This window comes from Bos mutus, chromosome 7 (genome assembly GCF_027580195.1).
Source record: "Bos mutus isolate GX-2022 chromosome 7, NWIPB_WYAK_1.1, whole genome shotgun sequence".
In the NCBI taxonomy this organism is placed as follows: Eukaryota; Metazoa; Chordata; class Mammalia; order Artiodactyla; family Bovidae; genus Bos; species Bos mutus.
In genome coordinates, this window is record NC_091623.1 from 80076140 (window position 1) to 80098150 (window position 22011).

The 22011-nt window shown below is 39.2% G+C and overlaps 1 protein-coding gene and 1 pseudogene across 1 annotated transcript; one reads left to right on the forward strand and one right to left on the reverse strand.

The window, feature by feature from the left end:
• Nucleotides 1-2709: 2709 nt before the first annotated feature.
• On the reverse strand, nt 2710-3660 carry LOC102271567 (olfactory receptor 2V1). The gene has a single exon (XM_005905488.1). It carries the CDS (start codon nt 3658-3660, stop codon nt 2710-2712), a length of 951 nt encoding a protein of 316 aa, XP_005905550.1.
• Nucleotides 3661-15985: 12325 nt separating this feature from the next.
• LOC106701315 (large ribosomal subunit protein uL23 pseudogene) lies at nt 15986-16459 on the forward strand (annotated as a pseudogene).
• Nucleotides 16460-22011: the final 5552 nt, after the last annotated feature.

Sequence of the window (22011 nt, forward strand, 5' to 3'; positions counted from 1 at the left end):
TCTTATAAACAATTTTTTGAATCTATTAAGATAATCATTGATTTTATTCTTCATTTTATTAAGATGACATATTACCTTGATTTACTTGTAGATGTGGCACAATCTGTGCAACCCTAGAATAAATCTCAGTTGATCATTGCGTATGATCTTTTAAGTGTATTGTTCCATTCAATTTTAAATACTTTGTTAAGTATTTTTTTCATCTATATTTATTTATTAGGGCTATTGGCATGCCATTTTCTTTTCTTGTGGCATCTTTGCCTGGTTTTGGTAGCAGGGTGACACTGATCTTATAAGTAAATTGAAAGTGTCCCCTCCTCTTTTGTTTTTTGGAAGAGTTTGAGAAGGTTTGGTATTAATTCTTTTTTGAATGTTTGGTTCCAGACTGCTTTTGCTCAGAGATTTTGATTATAGTGATATTATATTGATTCAATCTCCTTACTAATAATGAGTCTATTCAGATTTTCTTTTTTTCATGTTTTAGCCTTGATTATATGTTTCTGGAAATTTATTCAGTTTCTCTGGGTTGTCAAATCAATTTGTTTATAATTGTTCACACTCTTCTGGTACTCCATATTTCTGTAGTGTCATAGTACTGTGTTTGTTTCCTTTCAGACTTTATTTGAGCATTCTGTTTTTACATTGGTGTGTCTAGGTAAAGGTTTTTCCATTTAGTTTGTCTATTTATAGAACCAGTTCTTGGTGTCATTGTTTTTCTATTGTCTTTTTAACTCTATATAATTTATTTCAGCTCTATTCATTATATTTTCTTCAGTATATTGTATTTTTGGCTCATTTGTTCTTTTTCTACTTACTTGAGTTATAAAGTGAGATTGTTTATATGTGATTTTTCCTGTTTTCTTTTAAATGTAGACATTTATTGCTATGAACTTTCCTCTTAGAATTCCTTTTGTTGCATTCCATAAATTTTGGTTGTTGTGTCTCTTTTTATTTTTCTTTCATGGTATTGTTGACGATTCTTTTGATTTTTTTCAGGTGTTTTTTTTTTAATATAAATTTATTTATTTTAATTGGAGGCTAATTACTTTACAATATTGTATTGGTTTTGCCATACATCAACATGAATCTGCCACGGGTATACACGTGTTCCCCATCCTGAACCCCCCTCCCACATCCCTCCCCGTACCATCCCTCTGGGTCATCCCAGTGCATCAGCCCCAAGCATCCTGTATCATGCATTGAACCTGCAGTGGCGATTCGTTTCATATATGATATTATACATGTTTCAGTGCCATTCTCCCAAATCATCCCACCCTCGCCCTCTCCCACAGAGTCCAAAAGACTGTTCTATACATCTGTGTCTCTTTTGCTGTCTCGCATACAGGTTTATTGTTACCATCTTTCTAAATTCCATATATATGCATTAGTATACTGTATTGGTGTTTTTCTTTCTGACTTACTTCACTCTATATAATCGGCTCCAGTTTCATCCACCTCATTAGAACTGATTCAAATGTATTCTTTTTAATGGCTGAGTAATACTCCATTGTGTATATGTACCACAGCTTTCTTATCCATTCATCTGCTGATGGACATCTAGGTTGCTTCCATGTCCTGGCTATTATAAACAGAGCTGCGATGAACATTGGGGTACACGTGTCTCTTTCCCTTCTGGTTTCCTCAGTGTGTATGCCCAGTAGTGGGATTGCTGGGTCATAAGGCAGTTCTACTTCCAGTCTTTTAAGGAATCTCCACACTGTTCTCCATAGTGGCTGTACTAGTTTGCATTCCCTTCAACAGTGTAAGAGGGTTCCCTTTTCTCCACAGCCTCTCCAGCATTTATGGCTTGTAGACTTTTGGATAGCAGCCATTCTGACTGGCATGAAATGGTACCTCATTGTGGTTTTGATTTGCATTTCTCTGATAGCTTTCATCCTTCTTTATGGTCCTACTTTCTCATCTGTACGATTACTGGAAAAACCATAGCTTTAAATATATGGACTTTTGTCAGCAAAGTGATGTCTCTGATTTTTAATACACTGTCTAAGTTTGTCATAGCTTTTCTTCCAAGAAGCAAGTGACCTGTTTAGCAAACTCTAAGTTACTGTCATTGCTGAGTTTAAATGCATCACAAATCAAGTTTCCCAGAAGCAAAGTGAGATAGACTTTGCATGCAGAAACTTTATTGGAGAATCTTCTCAGTATGAAGACCTATAAAATGGAAAGTTAGCTAAGGAAGCAAAACTGGATACAGAGAGAAGTGGTCTATGATGCCTATGTGTAGTGCACTGGAGTTGGGGAACTCTGGGGAGCTCTGGAGTTGGATGGGCCATCAGAGTCAAGCTGAGGCAAGGTAGTCAAGCCTTTGTAATCCTCCATTGACCTCTCCAGGCATCCTCCACTATCCCAAGGAGAAGCAAGGCCTAGGGCAAGATGTCTCTTCTGAACTATGGGCAATTGCTTGAGAAGAACACAGCTGAAAGCTTCCACCTGTCAACTCTTTCAACAACCATGGAATGAAGGATGTGTGTCTTCTATTCTTGTAACTCTGTCAGCCCAACTTTTTGTCCAAATTGTCACACTCACCATGGACATGATAGATTGAGCTCATGTCTAAATTTGACTAACCTTAATCAGAGAATGACTTTTATTTTTAGTATGGCACATTCATATCTCTTCCAATGAAACTACAGTTGGTTGGGTCAGATTTCCTGGCCCCAGAGCACATCTCCAGGTGCTAAAACCAACCTAGTTCTGCCCAACACCACAAGAACACCTCCCCAGAAGTTTCTTGAGAGCACCAGCCACTTCCTTGTTCCTCAGGCTGTAGATAAGTGGGTTGAGCATAGGGGTAATCATGGTATAGAAGGCAGAGACCGCCTTGTCCTGCTTGGAGGAATGATAGGCCTGAGGCCGCATGTAGGTGATCATGGCAGCCCCGTAGAAGAGAGACACAGCTGCCATGTGAGAGGAACAGGTAGCAAAGGCCTTCTGCCGACCTTCAGCAGAACGCATGTGGAGCACAGTTATCAGGATCCTCAGATATGAGGCAGAGATGACAGAGAAGGGCAGGAGCAGCATGAGGACACAGCACACATAGATCATAGTCTCATAGAGGGAGGTGTCAGCACAGGCCAACTTGAGCACAGCAGGGACCTCACAGAAGAAGTGGTCAATCTCTTGGGAGCCACAGTAAGGGAATCGTAGTGTAAAGACAGCCTGGATCAGCCCATCCACGAGGCCAAAGAGCCAAGACCCTGCCACCATGAGCCAGCAGACACGGCGGCTCATGACCACCGAGTACCTCAGTGGGTTGCTGATGGCCACATAGCGATCATAGGCCATGAAAGCCAGCAGGAAGCACTCATCCCCCAGGAGGGTGAGGAAGAAGAGGATCTGGAGCCCACAGCCTGTGAAGGAGATGGAACCATGGCCCAGGAGATAGTCGATGGCCATCCGTGGTACAATGGTGGAGATGAGCATGAGGTCCATGAGTGACAGCCAGCTGAGAAAGAAGTACATGGGGCTGTGGAGACGGGAGTCAGTGTTGATGAGGAGGATCATAAGCCCATTGCCAGAGAGGGCCACCAGAAACATGGCCATGATGATGGAGAAGAGGAAGAGGTGCAGTGGTGAGTGTGTGAAGAGGCCCAGGAGGATGAAGTGGGAGATGAGAGTCTGGTTTCCCAACAAAGCCATTGTTCCTTCAGAGGGACGTGCCATAGAGAGGACTGGGATCTGGAAGCAGGAGGTTTGTGTTCAGTGCCATAATATGAAATCATTGCAAATTTTTCCAATATGTTGCCCTCTTTATATGTTATTTGATTTAGAATAAAAGAAAAAATATCCTAACAGAAATGCAGGATACTTCTGTTGCCTTTACTTTTAAATCTTTCTGCACACAATTGAGAAGCCTGTCTTAACCATTATTATTAAAGTAAACACTGCTTCTACTTCTGCTAGGATTGGTCTGTACTCCAACCCACAGATGCTGCTTCTATAGAGTTCTGGGCAGGCCTCACTAAAGGATTTCTTTTTCTCCAGAAAAGACCTAAAGCAGCAAAGACATTAACAACTGTGTGAACTGAGCATTTTTATGACCTTTATGAATCTCAATTTTCTTATCTTAAATTGGGATAACAACTATCTTTGAAGTGATAGTAAAGGTTGAAGATGACAGCATAAGCAGTGTCTTGTAGCACAGAAATATTACTGATATTACTTGATCATTTCTCATGTGCCAAGCACCATGATGAGCACTCTATAATCATATGTAATCCTCATAACTACTAAAAATTATCATTTGCCCCATTTGTGAAATGGGGAAAGTGAACGAGTGGGGATTAAAAATTTTTATAATCAACATTAGATGAGATATAGGAAGGTAAACATGAAACATGAATAAGAATTTATAGGAAAAAAAGTATGTAGAAGATGGAACCTTAAAAAAACTTTTTAAATACACCTCAGACTACACAGTTCTACTTATAAGAATTCATCTTACAAAAACATTTACACATATATGAAATGTTGTGTTGACAACAGGATTTGGTGTAGATTTGTTTATAGTGGAAGAAAGATCACAAAAGATCTAAATTTCTATCAATAGAGGAAAAATTGAATAAACAATGGAATAATAAACTGTAAAAAAGAAGCAAAATGAGTTTGCTTTTTATGTGTTTATATAGAATTCTCCCCAAATAATATTGTTCTGTGAAAAAGGTACATGATAGAGCAGTTTATGAGCTATATTACATACTATATAATTACATGCCATAATTATATGTTATATATACCTATAGAAATTATGCCTTATGTTTTATAATCATATAATTATTCTATATTATACATCATATATCATGGAATACAACATAATATTACATTTTACTGATACGTATTAAAAAAGAAATGAGTATGTGTCTGTATATATTTATATCTATAAACTTAGTGTAAAATCTCTGGAATTAAACATAAGAGCTAGTAATGCTGCTTACCTCAGAGGAAAGAATCAGAAGAAGATTGCTGAGACCTAAGTTAGGGGCTTCCAAGGTGGCACTAGTGGTAAAGAACCTGCCTGCCAACGCAAGAGACTATAAGAGATGCAGGTTCAATCCCTGGGTTGGGAAGATCCCCTGGAAGCAGGCACAGCAAACCACTTCAGTATTCTTGCCTGGAGAATCCCATGGTTAGAGAAGCCTGGTGGGCTACAGTCCACAGGTTGTAGAGTCTGATGTGACTGAAGCAACTTGGCATGCCCACAAGTTAGGAAAAGAATCTTTATGGTATATGATTTTTACCTCTTAAATTTTACTCTTTGTGAGACAATATATACTTTTTAGGAGAAGGAAAGGGCAATCCACTCCAGTATTCTTGCCTGGAGAATCCCAGGGACAGGGGAGCCTGGTGGGCTGCCATCTCTGGGGTCACACAGAGTCGAACACAACTGAAGCGACTTAGCAGCAGCAGCATATACTTTTTAAAATACATAAATATAATATTGAGATGATAACCAACAACATTTGTCATGGAAATCGATCAAGTGATAACCAACATTCATTCATAACATGTTGTAGATGCTTAATAGATCTGGACATCTTACTGGACGAAGAACCAAAAAATTTTCAAGAGTAAAGCAATGTTTTACAGACCAGAGTAAAAAGTGAAACTGGCTCTTTAATTATCAGAATATATAAAGTCTGATACTGGTGAAGTAACAGGACAATTGACAAAAGTAACAAAAAAGAAGTGCGGGATCAGGCACATATGTGTGAAAATTTTAAATTGGATTAAAATGCTATAGTTTAATTTCTGTGAGTAAAGAATATTCAATAAATGATTTAGGGCAATTTTTCACCTGTTTGAAAAATCTTTAAAAATTAGGTCCATAATTGTACCTCTCAGTAAAACAAATTCCTGGAAGCTTAAAGATTTAAAGTGAGAAATTTATAATATGATTGGAAGAAATATGGGAGAATGTGTCTGTGCCCTTGTGGTAGGATTGGTCTCATTAATTACAGCAAAAGGAATGAGCAAAATCTATAAACTATTATATATAATGATAAAAATCTATAATATAATATATTACCAAATACATATCCTTTTCATATTCAAACCATTTAAACAATACCCACAAGTCAATAAGAAAAACAATGAATATGATGAGCAGTAATTCTCAGCAAATAGACTGCAAATAGCATCAATAAAATGACTTTATTTCACAAGTAACTAGAGAAACTCAAATTAAAAGAGAGATACACTTTTACATATCAGGGTGGTATAAAGCTTGGTAATGCTAAGTGTGGGGAGACAAGAAAATGAGAAATAAGTACATGTAATGTGCTGAAGGACACAGAATATAACAGTGGTTACTTCTGGAGAAAGGATTAAGACTGGGTAAGGATGGTGGTCAAAGAAGACTCTAGTTAAACCTGTGATGTTTGAATTTTTAATAATAAGAACATGTTCTTATGAAACTATCTCAAAAAACTGCAGAGGAATGAACACTTCTGAATTCATTCTGTGAGGCCATCATCAGCCTGATACCAAAACTAGACAAACATATCACAAAAAGAAAAAAATTACAGGCCAATATCTCTGATGAATACAGATGCAAAAATCCTCAGTAAAACACTCACAAACCAAATGCAACAATGCATTAAAAGGCTCATACACCATCATCAAGTGGCTTTTACCCCATGGATGCAAGGATTTTTCAATATTTTCAAATCAATCAGTGCAACACACCACATTAACAAATTGAAGAATAAAAATCACATGATCATCTCAATAGATACAGAAAAAAATTTAGTTAAAATTCAGCATCCATTTATGATAAAACTCTTTGGAAAGTGGGCATAGAGGGAAAATATTTCAACATAATAAAGGCCATAAATGACAAACACAACTAACATCATAATCAACGGTGAAAAACTGAAAGAATTTCCTTTGATCTGGAACAAGACAAGGATGTCCACTCTCATCACTTTTACTTAACATAGTTTTGAATGCTCTACCATATCAACCAGAAGAGAAAAATAAATAAAAGGAATCTAAATTCAGAAAGAAGTAAAACTGTTTACAGGTGACATGATGTTATACACAGGAAATTCTAAAGATACTACCAGAAAACTAGTGGAGCTCATCAGTGAACTCAGTAAAGTTGCTGGATACAAAATTAATATACAGAAATATGTTGTATTTCTCTATACTAACAATGAAACATCATCAAGAGAAATTAAGGAAACAATCTCATTTATCATCACCTGTAAAAATGAAGTATCTAAGAATAAACTTACATAAGGTGGCAAAAGACCTGTACTGCAAAACCTATAAGACACTGATGAAAGACAGCACAAACAGATGGAAAGATACACCATGTTCTTGTATTGGAAGCGTTGCTATTATTAAAATGACTACACTACCCAAGGCCATCCATAGATTCAATGCAATCTCTGTAAAATTACAGTGGCATTTTCCACAGAAGTAGAACTAGAAAAGTTTTTTAAAATTTGTATGAAAATACTAAGACCCCAAACAGCCAAAACAATCTTGAGAAAGAAGAATGAGGCTGGAGGAATTGTGCTTCCTGACTTCAGACTATACTACAAAACTACAATAATCAAAGCACTATGGTACTGGCACAAAAGCAGAAGTCTAGATCAATGGAACAGGATAGAAAGCCCAAAAATATGCCTATGCACTTCCAGTCAATTAATCTATGACAGAGGAAGCAAGACTCTATGATGAAGAAAAGATAGCCTCTTCAACAAATGATGCAGGGAAAACTGGAAGTCACATGTGACTTTATGAATGTTCTAATGAAGTTAGAACATTCTTTAACATTGTATGCAAATAATAAGCTCAAGTGGATTAAAGATGTAACTTTGAGACCAGACAGTACAAAACAGAGGAAAATATAAGCAAAACACTCTTTGACATCAATTGCAGAAATATTTTTTGGCTGTGTCTCCTATAGTAATGGAAATAAAAACAAAAATAAACAAATAGGACCTAATTAAAGTTAAAAGCTTTTACAAAGCAAAGGAAATCATAAGTAAAAAGACACTCTGAAGGTTTCAGAATGGGAGAAAATATTTGCAAATGATGTGACAAATAAGGGATTAATTTCTAAAATAAGGAAACAGCTCATACAGCTCATTATATACATAAAAAAAATTCAAAAAGTGGGCAGAAGACCTAAATATACAGTTCTCCAAAGAAGACATACAGATGGATGATAAGCATCTGCAGAGGTGATCAATATTGCTAATTATTAGAGAAATGCAAATCAAAACTACAGTGAGGTATCATTTCACAGCAGTCAGAATGAATGACCATTACTAAAAAGTCTACAAATAATAAGTGCCAGAGACGATGTGGAGAAAATGAACCCTCCTATGCTGTTGTTGGGAATGTAATTGCTGCAGCCACTATGAAGAATGATATGGAGGTTCCTTGAAATATTAAAAATAGAGTTACCATATGACCCAGCAATTCCATTCCTGGGCATATATCTGGAGAAAACCACAATTCATCTGGATATATGCACCCTGATGTTCATTGCAGCACCATTTGCAATTGCCAAGACATGGAAGTAACCTAAATGTCCACTGACAGAAGAATGGATAAAAATATTTGGTATATATATATGTATATATACAATGGAATATTAGCCATAAAAACAAATGAAATAATGCCTTTTACAGCAACACGGATGGACCTAGAGATTATCTACTAAGTGAAGTATGCCAAAGACAAACATCATATGATATCACTTGCATGTGAAATTGAAAAAAATAATATAAATGAACTTATTTCCAAAACAGAAATAGACTCACAAACATAGAAAACAAACTTATGTTTATCAGAGGGGATAGTGATGGGGGTGGTGTGTGTGTGATATATGAGGAATTAACATATACAAACTACTATGTATAAAAGAGATGAACAAGGACCTACTGTATGGCACATCTTGTAAAAACCTATGATGGAAAGGAATCTGGAAAAAAATAAATATATATACATATAGCTAAATCACTTAACTGTATACATGACGCTAATATGACATTATAAATTAACCATACTTCAATATTTAAATGGTCAAAAAATGGAAAAAAAAGACAATAAAATATCTTTAGATGAATGTTTCAAACAGAGTCCTTGTGACATGTAATTAAGTAATGAAGCTCAGATGTTTAGAATTTTGTATTGAATTAGAGGTAGGCAAAATGACTTCACCAGGCCTGCACAAAGAAAAGTGACGAGGAAATCATGTAGATAGAATGACTAATGAATTTACTCTTATTTTAAATCATGACATTATGTCTTGAAAAGAGGTTTTTAAAAAGGTTTGTAGTCATTGCTTTTTTTGAATAATGTTATTGATTCTAAGACCTGTAACAATTCTCAAATTTTAGTGCTCATAAAAATTATTTCTGATGCTGATTAGAACAGCAGGTTTCTTTTGCCCCATCTAAGAGCTATTAAATAAGGAATCTTAAGTTTATGCAGAGTGAAGTTTTGAGATAAGCTGGCAGAAAGTATCCCCCCTACACGTCCCCCATTTTTTTCTTATTATTGAACTTGCCTTTACTAAATCTCTAACTGGAGTCAAGTCACCTTCCATTTCTGTCTTTTTTATCTCTCAAATTTTATTGAGATAAAATTGACAAATAAAATTTTATATATTTAGATGTGAAAAAAAACAGTAAGAACATGTTCATATATTCCTTAAATTTTTAAGTGAAGATTGTCATAAGCAGGTAATTGATGCACCTGGAACACCCTTTTTCTTTTGCTTGTTTTGTAACATAACATTATAAAACACATCCAAGGAATTAGCAATTAGGAAAATTTTAAAGTAATAAATTAGTATTTTAACATGTTTTTATAGAAAAAGTAATCAATCAGATACTATTCTCAATGTCACTTACCTCTGGGGTGTTGTGGTGGATCTCTTTGTTGTCACAGCTACCTGGCCACACACATCAGTCATAGCATACGTGACCAAATTAACAATCCCATCCCAGGCAACGACTGGGACTATAGTCCTCATAGAACATAGAGCAATGGCACTGATGCAAGCAAAGTGTGAGAGAAAGAAGATGAGGGATTAGAAAGGAGAAGGATGAAGAGAAGCACTAACAACAGACCAAGAAATCAAGGGAGAGATGAAAGGAGTAATGGGAAAATGTCAAGGAAAATGAGACTTGATAAAACAGAAAAAAAAAAATGAGAGAATGTGTTGGAATATAAAAAATTATTCTTCCCCTGATGAGACAGAGAAGGCAGAGAACACAGACATAGTGGGAAAAGGGAACACAGATGCTGAGAGAGAAGGATCAGGGGAAAGCCAATGGCACAGACGGGAGAAGGCACAGAAAGAGGAGTGCCTGAGTGCAGAGGGCAGCCAGGCAGAGGCACAGAGCTCTCCCATAACCAATGCAACAGTAAGTTCTCTGAGTTCTGCGACTCTGGGGGTTGTGAGAGCCCAGTGTCTGACTCTGCCTACCCTTCTAGGAGGAGCTATGGAGCAGACTGCATTATCTGCAACCTCTTTTGGCTTCTGTGGTCAACTTTGCCCTCTTTGGTGTCTTGTCATACTTGCCCTGAGGCCTCCCCCAAGCACCGGAGGCAGTAGTTTTCAGTCTGGACAGAAACCATGTAAAGACCTGATGCTTCCCAGCTTCCTCTTCCATCACTGGAACATTCTGTGCTTATGTTTAAGAGCCTGGCTTCTTCCAGGTGAGCAGGTGTCCATAGAGCCTGTAAGGCCAAGCTCAGCAGATCCAGACATTCTAGACCTCCTTGTTGAGAACCAGACTTCATCTCCATCTCTATATGCCTAAATCAATTCAAGTTCTTGCTGGACAGAGCCTGTACTTGTATCCATACCATCTCATCTGCCTGGAATGCCTTCCCTGATCCTTCATTCATTCAATAGATATTTAATGAGCATTCACTATGTGCCTGGTAATGTGCTAAGTGCCGAGAATAAAGGGAATAAGCAGATACACTTTCCTTCTGGGAGATGACCTCTCCTCCCATCCCTGAAACCCTGACTCTTCCATCAAGTTTCTTCTCCTCAGTAATTTCTCCTCTTTCCTATATCACTTGTCTGGAATCAATAAGATACTGATTACAAGTAATGCCCTGTTGACCAACAGAACATCAAAGGTTCCTAATACAGGGATTTATGAACCTCCAAACTGTATGTACAATCTGGTGTTTATGTGAACAGTCATGGACAGAAAATTCAGTTTTCTTATATTCCTTTAAAAAGTAAAGACTTTGCTTTTATTTCTGAATTGAAGTTATTTATCTGGTGGAGGTACTTACACTTTCAAAAATGGATTTCCTCAATCTTTTATTATGTTTACTGAGCATAAAGCCCATAAGTGTGGTCCCTGTGTGTATTGCTTATATTACCTATTCACACCTGAGAACATTTAGCATCGGGAAAGGTGGCAGCCGGACAAGTACCATGAGTTCAACTTTCCTGTCCTTAAAGGTGCCAGAGAAGAAATTCTCAACTTTGGGATGAATCAGGAGAAGTTTCCTGGAACCCAGGAAGTGATTTTTGATTCTCAAGAATAATTGGAATACCTCAGACTGAGCAGAGGCCAAATATTTCAGGCAGAAGGAAGAGACAGAGCTTGAGGCAGAAAAGAGAAAGCAAAAATTGATGGAGGAGGCAAGTTGAGTCCCTTGACTGAGCAGGGGTCCACACAGGGAGACTGTGGAGGGAATCTGCTCATGAATGCCGTACTTAGGAGATGGAACTTTATATTGATACATCACTGAGTCATGGTTAAGAAATAGGATCTGGCCAATTATTAGTTTGGGGCAACTGCTCGCTGAGCCTTTCATCTCATCTGCAAAGTGAGGACAAGAATAATCACCTTCCAGGGTGGTTATGAAGATTGAGTTTATGTGTTCAAAAGCACCAGACATTTGCCTGATTCACACAGAAAACACATAACAAGTGGTGGGCATTGTTGGTGCCCACAAGTTGGTGGGCTGTTGAGCAAAGGAGCAGATTATGCCTGTTCACTGGATGGCAGAGAGACAGGAAGACAGGAGAAGAGAAGAAGCTACTAATAATCAGTTTGATGGTCCAGGCTGGAGACAGCTCTGGGGTGTGTTACCTGGGACAGGTTCCTTAATCATTCTGTTGCCCACTTTTATCATCCAATCTGGCAGTGAAAATAAAATAGGATAATGTATGTGAAGTCTCTACTCCATTGCCTGGTTCATTGTGAGTACCCAACACACCGCGACAGCTATAATCATGTCTCCAATTTCATCACTTATTGTTCCCTGGACAAAGATGAAGTGTAAAGAAGGAAAGTCTTTTTTCTTTTTTTTTAAGTGCATGGCAGTGCTGGGAAAAGGCCACAAAAGCTTGTCTTCAAGAATTGGAAACATAAGCACAAACAGTAGATAAGCATGAGAACCTTTCAAAACCTAACAACCAGGTATCAGAAACACTGTCCCAGTACCTTGAAGGGGCCAGTTTCAGGTAGTCTAGCCATTGTTGCACCTCTTTAGACTTGAAAAGACAAATCGTGCACACTCTCCCTATAACCTGTGATGAGATCCTATGGAAGTAAATTTCTTTTTCTGGGTCTCAGTCTCACACCTGTAAAATGACAGGTTGGATGCAGCAACGCTCAGCTCCTTCCTAGTTCTACCCATGGATTAGAGAATTAGGAGAAAAAATACTTCAAAACAAAATCTGACCACACAAGAGTCTTCTACCTTAAGAGAAATAGTAAGTAGGAGAATGGCAAGGATAGTTGTGCATTGAAAAAAACATCTTAAGCGTTTCATAGTGGAGAGGTGAAGTATCAGTACAAGATGCAGAGAAGAGCCAGACCTGAAACTATATAATCAATGACATGAGGAAGGCCTGGAGAATCATGAGGCAGGTTCCACTGGGAGCCCTGTGTCCTGGGTGAACAGATTCCACACCCCAGGGAGGGCTGCTGTGATCAGTCAGTCGGGTCTGCAACAAAGTTCCTCTTAGTGCAGAGAAAACTGCATATTTCCATCTTCTTAAAGGAAATAGGGCTGAAAGAAGCAGAAGGGAACCATTAAACACAGAGAAGAGAAATTTCCAGGGGAAAGAAAGGCTTATTTGATCAGAACTCTTCTAGAATTTCCTTCTATCTTGCTTGTGAAAGTAGCAGTTGACCAAGATGCCTGGGGCACTCGCCATCCAATCAGAGAAAACATTCAATGCTTCCCACCAGGACTGTCTGAAGAAATTCAATAAGACTCATTAAAATGAAAATAGAATAGCTCAAAAAAGAAACCCAGAAAATCCTGGGAGAGAGAGATTCATACTCAAACACTGGCAGAATCTTTAGAAGTTAAGAAAAGTCTTCCAGAAACAAAAATCAGAGCACAGAGAGGCCATATAGCCCTCATCCAAAAGGAGAAGAGTGGCAGAGGGCTGCACCAGGACGAGACAGGCCGCTAGCTGGGAGCCAGCACACAGCCTCTCATCTGTGAAAGAGCCCCTTACTGGGCCAGATTCAGCATCTAGCTCAGGGGTCTTATTCCTTGTCACTTCTCACCGCCACAGTTTTCTCCCTTCTGCTGTGACGAAGGAAAGTTACTTCTGTTCTTACAAGTCCTCAGAGAACCCTTCTCTGCCACATCTCTGTCCCCAGTCTGTTGCAATTAAACCTCTTGGGAAAGGAAGACTCTTGCAAAGTTCTCTGCTCACCAATAAACAAACTCTTTCCCAGGGGTACGTGGAGAAGAAACTGGGGAGAGATTCTCTGGGTCAGTCCAGGAAAAAGTGTGTCTCCCTGGGCTTAAAACTCGAACAAGAAATGTTGGCTTTTGCTCTGGGTTATGGCTCACAATATGAATGCCCAATAAATACTGTATGTAGGTGAAGACAACAGGGTATCTTCCAGAGTCTTCCAGACTGTTGCCCCTCTGATTTCGTTTACCTCCTCCTGTTACCTAGGCTATGAGACATTCCCATCCAAGATGACACTGATGCTTCTAAACTCAGAACTCAGTTCCACTGGAATTCAATGAAGTCCTAAAGAGGTCAAAGATTCAACAAACACTTTGCTAGGACAAAGGTCACCTGTCCCTGAACTGACCACTGTTTGCCCACTTTTCCATCAACTCACACCCAGCTGAACTTCTGTCAGACTAAGAAATTTAAAGGTATAGCACAGACACTTGACCTTAAAGTCAGACAGAGCTGGGTGTCAATATTTTTAGACTTCAGTCTAGGCAAAGGACCCATCTGAACACCAGTTTTCTCATCTTTAAAATGGGAATAATGATTTTCACTATAATGTGTTTGTTGTGAGGCTGAAATTGAAAAGATAACTGAAGTCATCTCCCCATTACAATTTCTAAGAATTATAGTTACTAGTATGACTTCCCTCCATTCTCTCTAAAGCCCCCAAAACAGAGACAAATACAGACTTTACAAAAATAGTTTATAAAGCTTATTAAGCAAATAACAAAGCCACAAGGGAAAAAAATGTTGAGGAGAGAAAAGAATCTATTTCCCAGAGTTATCACTTTATAATATTCAAAATATCCAGTTTTCAATGCAAAATCACAAAGCATGAAGAAAACAAGAGGGTAAGATCTACTCACAGAACAACTGAACAGAAGTTGTCCTTGAGAAAGCACAGATATTTGACATATCAGAAAGGACTTTAAATCAGCTGACTTAAATATTCTGAAAGAGCTAAAGGAAACCATGGACAACGAGCTACAGAAACTAGAAGAACAGTTCATGAATAAATAGAAAATATCAATAAGCAGATACAAATTATAAAATGAAATAAATAGAACTTCTGAAGCTGAGAAATGAAAAACTCACTAGGGGTATCAGTAGCAGATTTTAAAAGGCAGAAGCAGAAGACAAATCAGAGAATCTGATGATAGATCAATTTAGATTATCAGGTCTAAGAACAAAAATTTTTTTAAATGACAAAAAAAAAAAAGAGCCTAAGAGATCTGTGTTATATAATCAAATATAGCAACATAGGCATTTGGAAATTCAAGAAAGAGAAGAGACAAAGACGCAGTAAGAATATTTAAAGAAGTAATTGTTGAGAACTGTTCAAGTTTGATAAACACATGAAAAAACACATGTAGGAAGTTCAATGAACTCCAAGCAGCACAAACACAATAGAGATACTTATACATTATAATGAAATTGTTGGAAGCCAAAGACAAGGAGAGAATCTTGAAAGCAACAAAAGAGAAACAACTCATCATGCACATGAGCTCAATGAGATTAACAACAAATTTCTCAGAAACCCTGAGACCATAAGGAAGTACCCTGACCACTTAAACCACTGAAATTAAAAAAAAAAAAAAAATCAACAAAGAATTCTATATTGAAACATACATACTACCATATGTAAAATAGTTATCCAGTGGGTATTTGCTGTAAGATACAGAGAACCCAAAGCTGGTGCTCTGTGATAACCTAGAGCAGTGGGATGGGCAGGGAGATAGGAAGGAGGTTTAAGAGGGAGGGGACATATGTATACCTATGGCTGATTCATGTTGATGTATGGCAGAAACCATCACAATATTGTAAAGTAATTATCTTCCAATAAAAATATTTTTAAAAAAGTCCACAGCTAATATCATGCATAAGGCTGAAAGGCTGAAAAATTTCCTTCTAAGATGAAGAAAAATACAAAGATGCCAGTTTTCATCACATCTGTTCAACACGGTACTAGATTTAAATATATATATTTTTGACTTTTGAAAAAAAAAAAAATTTTATATCAGGCTAAATTACTCTTCAAATAAAGGAGAAATAATATATTTTTAGCTACACAAAAGCCTTTAGATTACATTATTAGTAGACAAGAAATGTTAAAAGATGTTATTTGGGCTAAAAGGAAAGGTCGCTAGATAGGAATTTGAAGTCATATGAGAAATAGAGAATTCTGGCAAAAGTAACATAAGTATAAAAACTAGTATTACTGTATTTTTGATTTTCAACTTTCCTAAATTATTGAAGATGGCGCCGAAGGTGAAGAAGAAAACCCCTGCTCCTCCTAAAGCTGAAGCCAAAGCAAAGGCTTTGAAGGCCAAGAAAGCAGTGTTGAAAGGTGTCCACAGCCACAAAAAAAAGAAGATCCGGACGAAGCCCACCTTCCGGTGGCCCAAAACACTGCGGCTCAGGAGGCAGCCCAAATATCTTCGGAAGAGCGCCCCAGGAGGAACAAACTTGACCGCTATGCCGTCATCAAACTCCCCTCACCACCGCGTCAGCCATGAAGAAAACAGAAGACAACAACACACTGGTATTCATTGTGGATGTCAAGGCCAACAAGCACCAAACTAAACAGGCTGTGGGGAAGCTCTATGACATTGAGGAGGCTAAGGTCAATACTCTGATCAGGCCTGATGGAGAGAAGAAGGCGTATGTTCGACTGGCTCCTGACTGTGATGCTTTGGATGTTGCCAACAAAATTGGGATCATCTAAACTGAGTCCAGCTGGCTAATTCCAAATATAAAAGTTTTCACTATGAAAAAATAAAATAAAATATAAGTATATTAAGGGAAAATTATAAACCTGTGCTAAACAGTGTGTAAAGATGTAATACTTGTGACAACAGCAAAATAAAGAGAGACAGAGCAATGTAGGAGGCAAGGTTTTATATATAATAAAAACAAAGTTACAATAAATCAAACTAGATTATTGTAAATTTAAGATATGAATTGTAATTCCTATGGCATTTGAGAAATAAATTTATGTACAATATACACAAAAGGAAACAAGGAGAGAATCAAAACAGTACACTAAAAAAAACTAAATTATATACAAAAGACAGTAATGGAAGAAATGAGAAACTAAACATCTGTAAGACATATAGAAAATAAATATCAAAATGGCAGAAGTAAGTCTGTCCACATCAGTAATTACTTTAAATTTCAATGAATTAAACTCTCTTATTTAAAGCAAATATTGGCAGAATAAAACATGATCCAACTATGCTATCTTTAAGAGATTCACTTAGATTCAAAGACATAGATTAAAATTTTTTAATGGAAAAATAACATTCCATGCAAATTTATCAAGAAAAAACTGGAGTGGAAATACTGATATCAGAACAGTATAGTTTAAAAAAAACTATTACAGAGGAGAAGGTGAAGATGTTGGAATAAGAGGAAAGAGAACCCCAATGAAAATATCAAAAATACATCTACATGTGGAACTGTTCTCACTGAAAAGTAACTGGAGACTGGCAGAAAGAATTCTGCACAACCAAGGTTGTAAGATGATCCACAGAAAAACAGGTAGGAAGGGAAGAGAATCAGTCCAATCTGGCCTGTGAACCTGGACGGGGACTTAGAGGAAAAGGGAGATTACAGAGTGGAGATCCTCCTGTGGTAGTGAGATTCGAACCAGATTTGGGTGTACCAGCCCTGAGCACCGACAGAGGGAAGATGAGCCCCTTTGGTGGCTTGGAGGGCCAGTGGGACTAATAGGAAGTCTGTGGGAAGTTTGGGCTTGGCTCAGGAGGAGTGCACATGCTCCCTAAGCAGGGCAGAGAAGGCAGATGGACAACTGCATGAGTGGCTGGCCAACTTCCCATGACTGCTCTAGTGGGCTGCCCTGCCAAGTGAACACACCAGCTCTGCTTGGAAGCGCAGATATGAGACACAGAGGAGGCTCAGACCCTAAGTGGCATCTGAGCAGAACAGGGGTAGCCATTACCAGCACTTACATAGGCAGCTCAGCAGCAGCAGCTCTGGTCTCTCCTAGCAACCATACCACCACAGCTTGTGCCCCTACTTATACCAAGAGTCCATACAGGCCTCACGTACTTGGAGGAGCAGCTCAACACCAGGGCAGGAGTAGCAGAGTCCAAGGGAAGAGCCAGCTGTGAGAGACAAATGAGGCTCAGACCCAAAATGCTGTGTGAACAAGGTAGGGGCAGCGAATACAGGTGCTTACTCCAGCAGGGCATCAGAAGCACTCATATCTCTGACCCCAGATGGACTATCACAGCCCATGCTCCAGACAACATCAGCTACTCTGGCCTCAGCACTACTAACCTCTGGGGAAAGGATTCTGCGCTGGGAGGGTTGAGAGCACCACTAAAAAGAAATGAAGCCAGCTTAGGCCCAGCCTTCAGAGTTTCTGCTGTAGCAACTTCATACCTGCCTCCAACCCTGATAGGGAAGTGACAACCACTGAGAAGATGGGAAGCTCTGAAACACACCTAGCTCAGGCCCTGGCCCCATGATCTCCATACCAGCCTCCTACCAAGACGAAAACTGCCTGAGGAAAAATGTGAATTCTGTTCCTGTCGAATCCAGCTCTCCTACCAAAGTCATGGGGCATACTGCATAGGGATGCTCCCACACAAGGACATCACTTCAAGATTGCAATAGGTAACTGTTTTACCTAATTTCATAGAAACAAAGAAAGTGATGCAAAAGGAGAAGATGGTATTTTTCAACTACAAGAGAAAGAGAGGAGAGAGATCAAGATGGCAAAATAGAAGGATGTGGATGGGAGGCAGGAGGGAGGCTCCAGAGGGAGGGGATAAATATATAATTATGGCAGAGAAGGCAGATTGACAACTGCATGAGTGGCTGGCCAATTTCTCATGACTACTCCAGTGGGCTGCCCTGCCAAGTGAACACTCCAGCTCTGCTTGGAAGCTCAGATATGAGACACAGAGGAGGCACATTATTGTATGGCAGAAACCAACACATCATTGTAAAGCAATTATTCTCCAATTAAAAAAAAGAAGGATGTGGAGTCCAACTCCTCCCACAAATGCATAAATTACATCTATGTGTGGGACAATTCACAGAGTACCCACTGAACACTGGCAGAAGGTCTCATACAACCAAAATTGCAAGAAAGGTAACCATGTACTGGATGGGATTAAAGGGAATCTAGATGAAGCTTGTGAAGGGGGGCTTTGAAAGAAGAAAGGATCCTTCACCCTAGGAACCCCCTTCACTGGCTAGAAGTTCAGCTAGAACAGATAGGGAGTTTCAGAGGCTCAGAGGACAGTGTAGCAGCTGGCTTGTGGCAGATAGAACATACGGCACCAGTGTAGACGGTCCTGGCCACCTTGCTGCACTACTCAGCTCAAGAGTGTGGTCCTGGCCACAACTGCGGATGTGCTCTGATCTACCATAGAAGCCTCACTGTTAACATGTACATGAAGAGAGGTGCAGGGTCCCATCATATCAGCCTCATTCCCAGTGTGCTCACAGCAAGCATGGCTCTGCCTCTACAAGCTCTGGGAATGCACCTGCAGATTTCCCTCCTTCAGAGGCAGGGCTTAAATCTGAGCCATGTTTTGGCAGCCATGCAACTTTGATGGATTTATGCTGCCAGCAGCTTTGTAAGCTAGGCACTTGCAGAACCTCCAAGCAGGAGCTCCTGTGGCTGGAGCCGATCTGACATTAGCAGTGGTGAGTTTTGTATGTGCGTGCATGTAGAGGTTGGGGCAGGCATCTGGGCTGACTCTATAGCTCCTATGGCAAGTCCATATGCAAGAATATTTTCCTGGTGCCTAACTTTGGCAGATCACCGGTGACTTTGTAGACACAGCACCTAAGGAACACGCAGGCTGCTTGCCAGCATTCCCGTGGTTGAGATGGGACTGAGGGCAGTGGCAACAACAGTATGCTTGTGAGCACACACGAAATGTGACAGGCAATGCCGTAGGGTGAACCATCTGGTGGGTAGCTCCTGCAGAGCAGTATTCCATGGCTCTTCTCTCAGTTAAAGTGCTCAAGTCCCACCTACCTTACATTGCACCTTAGAACTGGATCAAGGAGCTTCTACTCCAACAACTGGGGGGTAGATCCAACCCCAACAGGGCTGTGACAACCACAGAGCAAAGAGGAAGCCCCACTCAACACCCAGTGTAGGGGCCAATCTCCATGTCAGTCACAACCCTATCAAAAGGATGCTCCTGGAGAAGGGAATGGCAACCTACTCCTGTATAGTTGCCTGGAGAATCCTGTGGATAGAGAAGCCTGGCGGGCTACAGTCAATGTGATCACAAAGAATCCAACATGACTGAAACAACTGAGTATGCATGCCTGGCATTAAGAGGATGAAGGCCTGCACGCACTGAGGAAAGACAGATAGGCATCCATACTAAAAAACAGCCCTCACACCAAAAATTTTAGACTAACACAGGCTACACATGGTTGATCCCACATAAAAACAATCCTTTAAGGCCAGAGTAGATAACTGTTTCTCCTAAATTCAAAGAGTCAGAGAAATACAAGTAAAATAAAGAAGCAGAGGAGCCATTCCAGATTAAAAGAATAAGAGAATTCCCTTGAAAGAACAAAAACTGAAACAGACCTCTCCAGTCTACTAGACCCTGAGCTCAAAAAGGAGGTAATAAAAATACTAAAGACATTAAGAAAGGTTATCAATAACAAACAACAAGAAACTATAAATTATACGCAATGGAGTATTACTCAGCCATTAAAAAAATACATTTGAATCAGTTCTAATGAGGTGGATGAAGGGAGTGAGTGAAGTTGCTCAGTCGTGTCTGACTCTTTGTGACCCCATGGACTATAGCCTACCAGGCTCCTCCGTCCATGCGATTTTCCAGGCAGGAGTACTGGAGTGTGTTGCCATTTCCCTCTCCAGGGCATCTTCCTGACCCAAAGATCAAACCCGGGTCTCCCGCATTGCAGGCAGACTCTTTACCATCTAAGCCACCAGGGAATCAGAGGTGGATGAAACTGGAGCCTATTATACGGAGTGAAGTAAGCCAGAAAGAAAAACACCAATACAGTATATGAACGCACATATATGGAATTTAGAAAGATGGTAACAATAAACCTGTATGTGAGACAGCAAAAGAGACACAGATGTATAGAACAGTCTTTTGGACTCTGTGGGGGGTGGGGGGGGATGATTTGGGAGAATAGGATTGAAACATGTATATTATCATATGTGAAACGAATCACCAGTCCAGGTTCGATGCATGATACAGGGTGCTTGGGACTGGTGCACTGGGATGACCCAGAGGGATGGGATGGGGAGGGAGGTGGGAGAGGGGTTCAGGATGGAGAACACATGTACACCTGTGGCAGATTCATGTCAATATATGGCAAAACCAATGCAATATTGTAAAGTAATTAGCCTCCAATTAAAATAAATAAATTTATATTAAAAATAAATAAATAAATTAAAATTAAAATTAAAAAAAGGAGCCAATCAAAATTAGAAAACTGGTGTTTCCCTAGTGGTTTGGTGGTTAAGACTCTGTGCTTCCAATGTAGAGGGTGCAGGTTCAATCCCTGGCCAGGAAACTAAGATCCCACATACTATGAAGTATGTGGCCCCCTCCAAAAAAAATTAGAAAACTAGTTTTCTGGATGAAAGCTACGCTAAAGGCAATAAATAGTAAATTACATAACACAGAGGAAAATTAAGTCATCTGGAAGATTGATTAATGGAAATCACCTAACCAGAACAGTAGATAGAAAGACAAATTAAAAAAAAAGAAGATGAAGAAAGCAACATAGGAGATCTGTGGGATAACATAAAGCAAGTCAATCTACACATAATAGGTATCCCAGAAAGAGAAGAAAGAGAACAGGATTGAAACTGCATTTGAAGAAATTATGGTTGAAAACTTCCCAAACCTAAAGAATGAATCAGATACTCAGGTACAAGAAAAATGGAGGATCTCAAACAAGGTGAACCCAAACAGACCCACACCAAAACATTCTAATTGAAATGGCAAAAGTTAAAGAGGATTCTGATGGTAGCAAGAGAAAAACAAGAGTTAGTTACAAGGGAACCCCACCAAAACTATAAGCTGATTTCTCTACAGAAACCTTGCAGACCAGAAAGAAGTGGCAAAATATACTCAAAGTTCTGAAAGGGAAATACCTACAACCTAGGATACTCTACCCAGCAAGATTACCATTTAGCTAGGATACTCTACCTGGCAAGATTACCATTTAGAACAGGAGAGATAAAGAATTTCCCAGGCAAGCAAAAATTAAAAGAATACACCAATATAAACCTATCC

Bases quoted from the DNA above. Each gene is read 5' to 3' on its own strand.
- LOC102271567 (XM_005905488.1), bottom strand. From the start codon at position 3,660: ATGGCTTTGTTGGGAAACCAGACTCTCATCTCCCACTTCATCCTCCTG.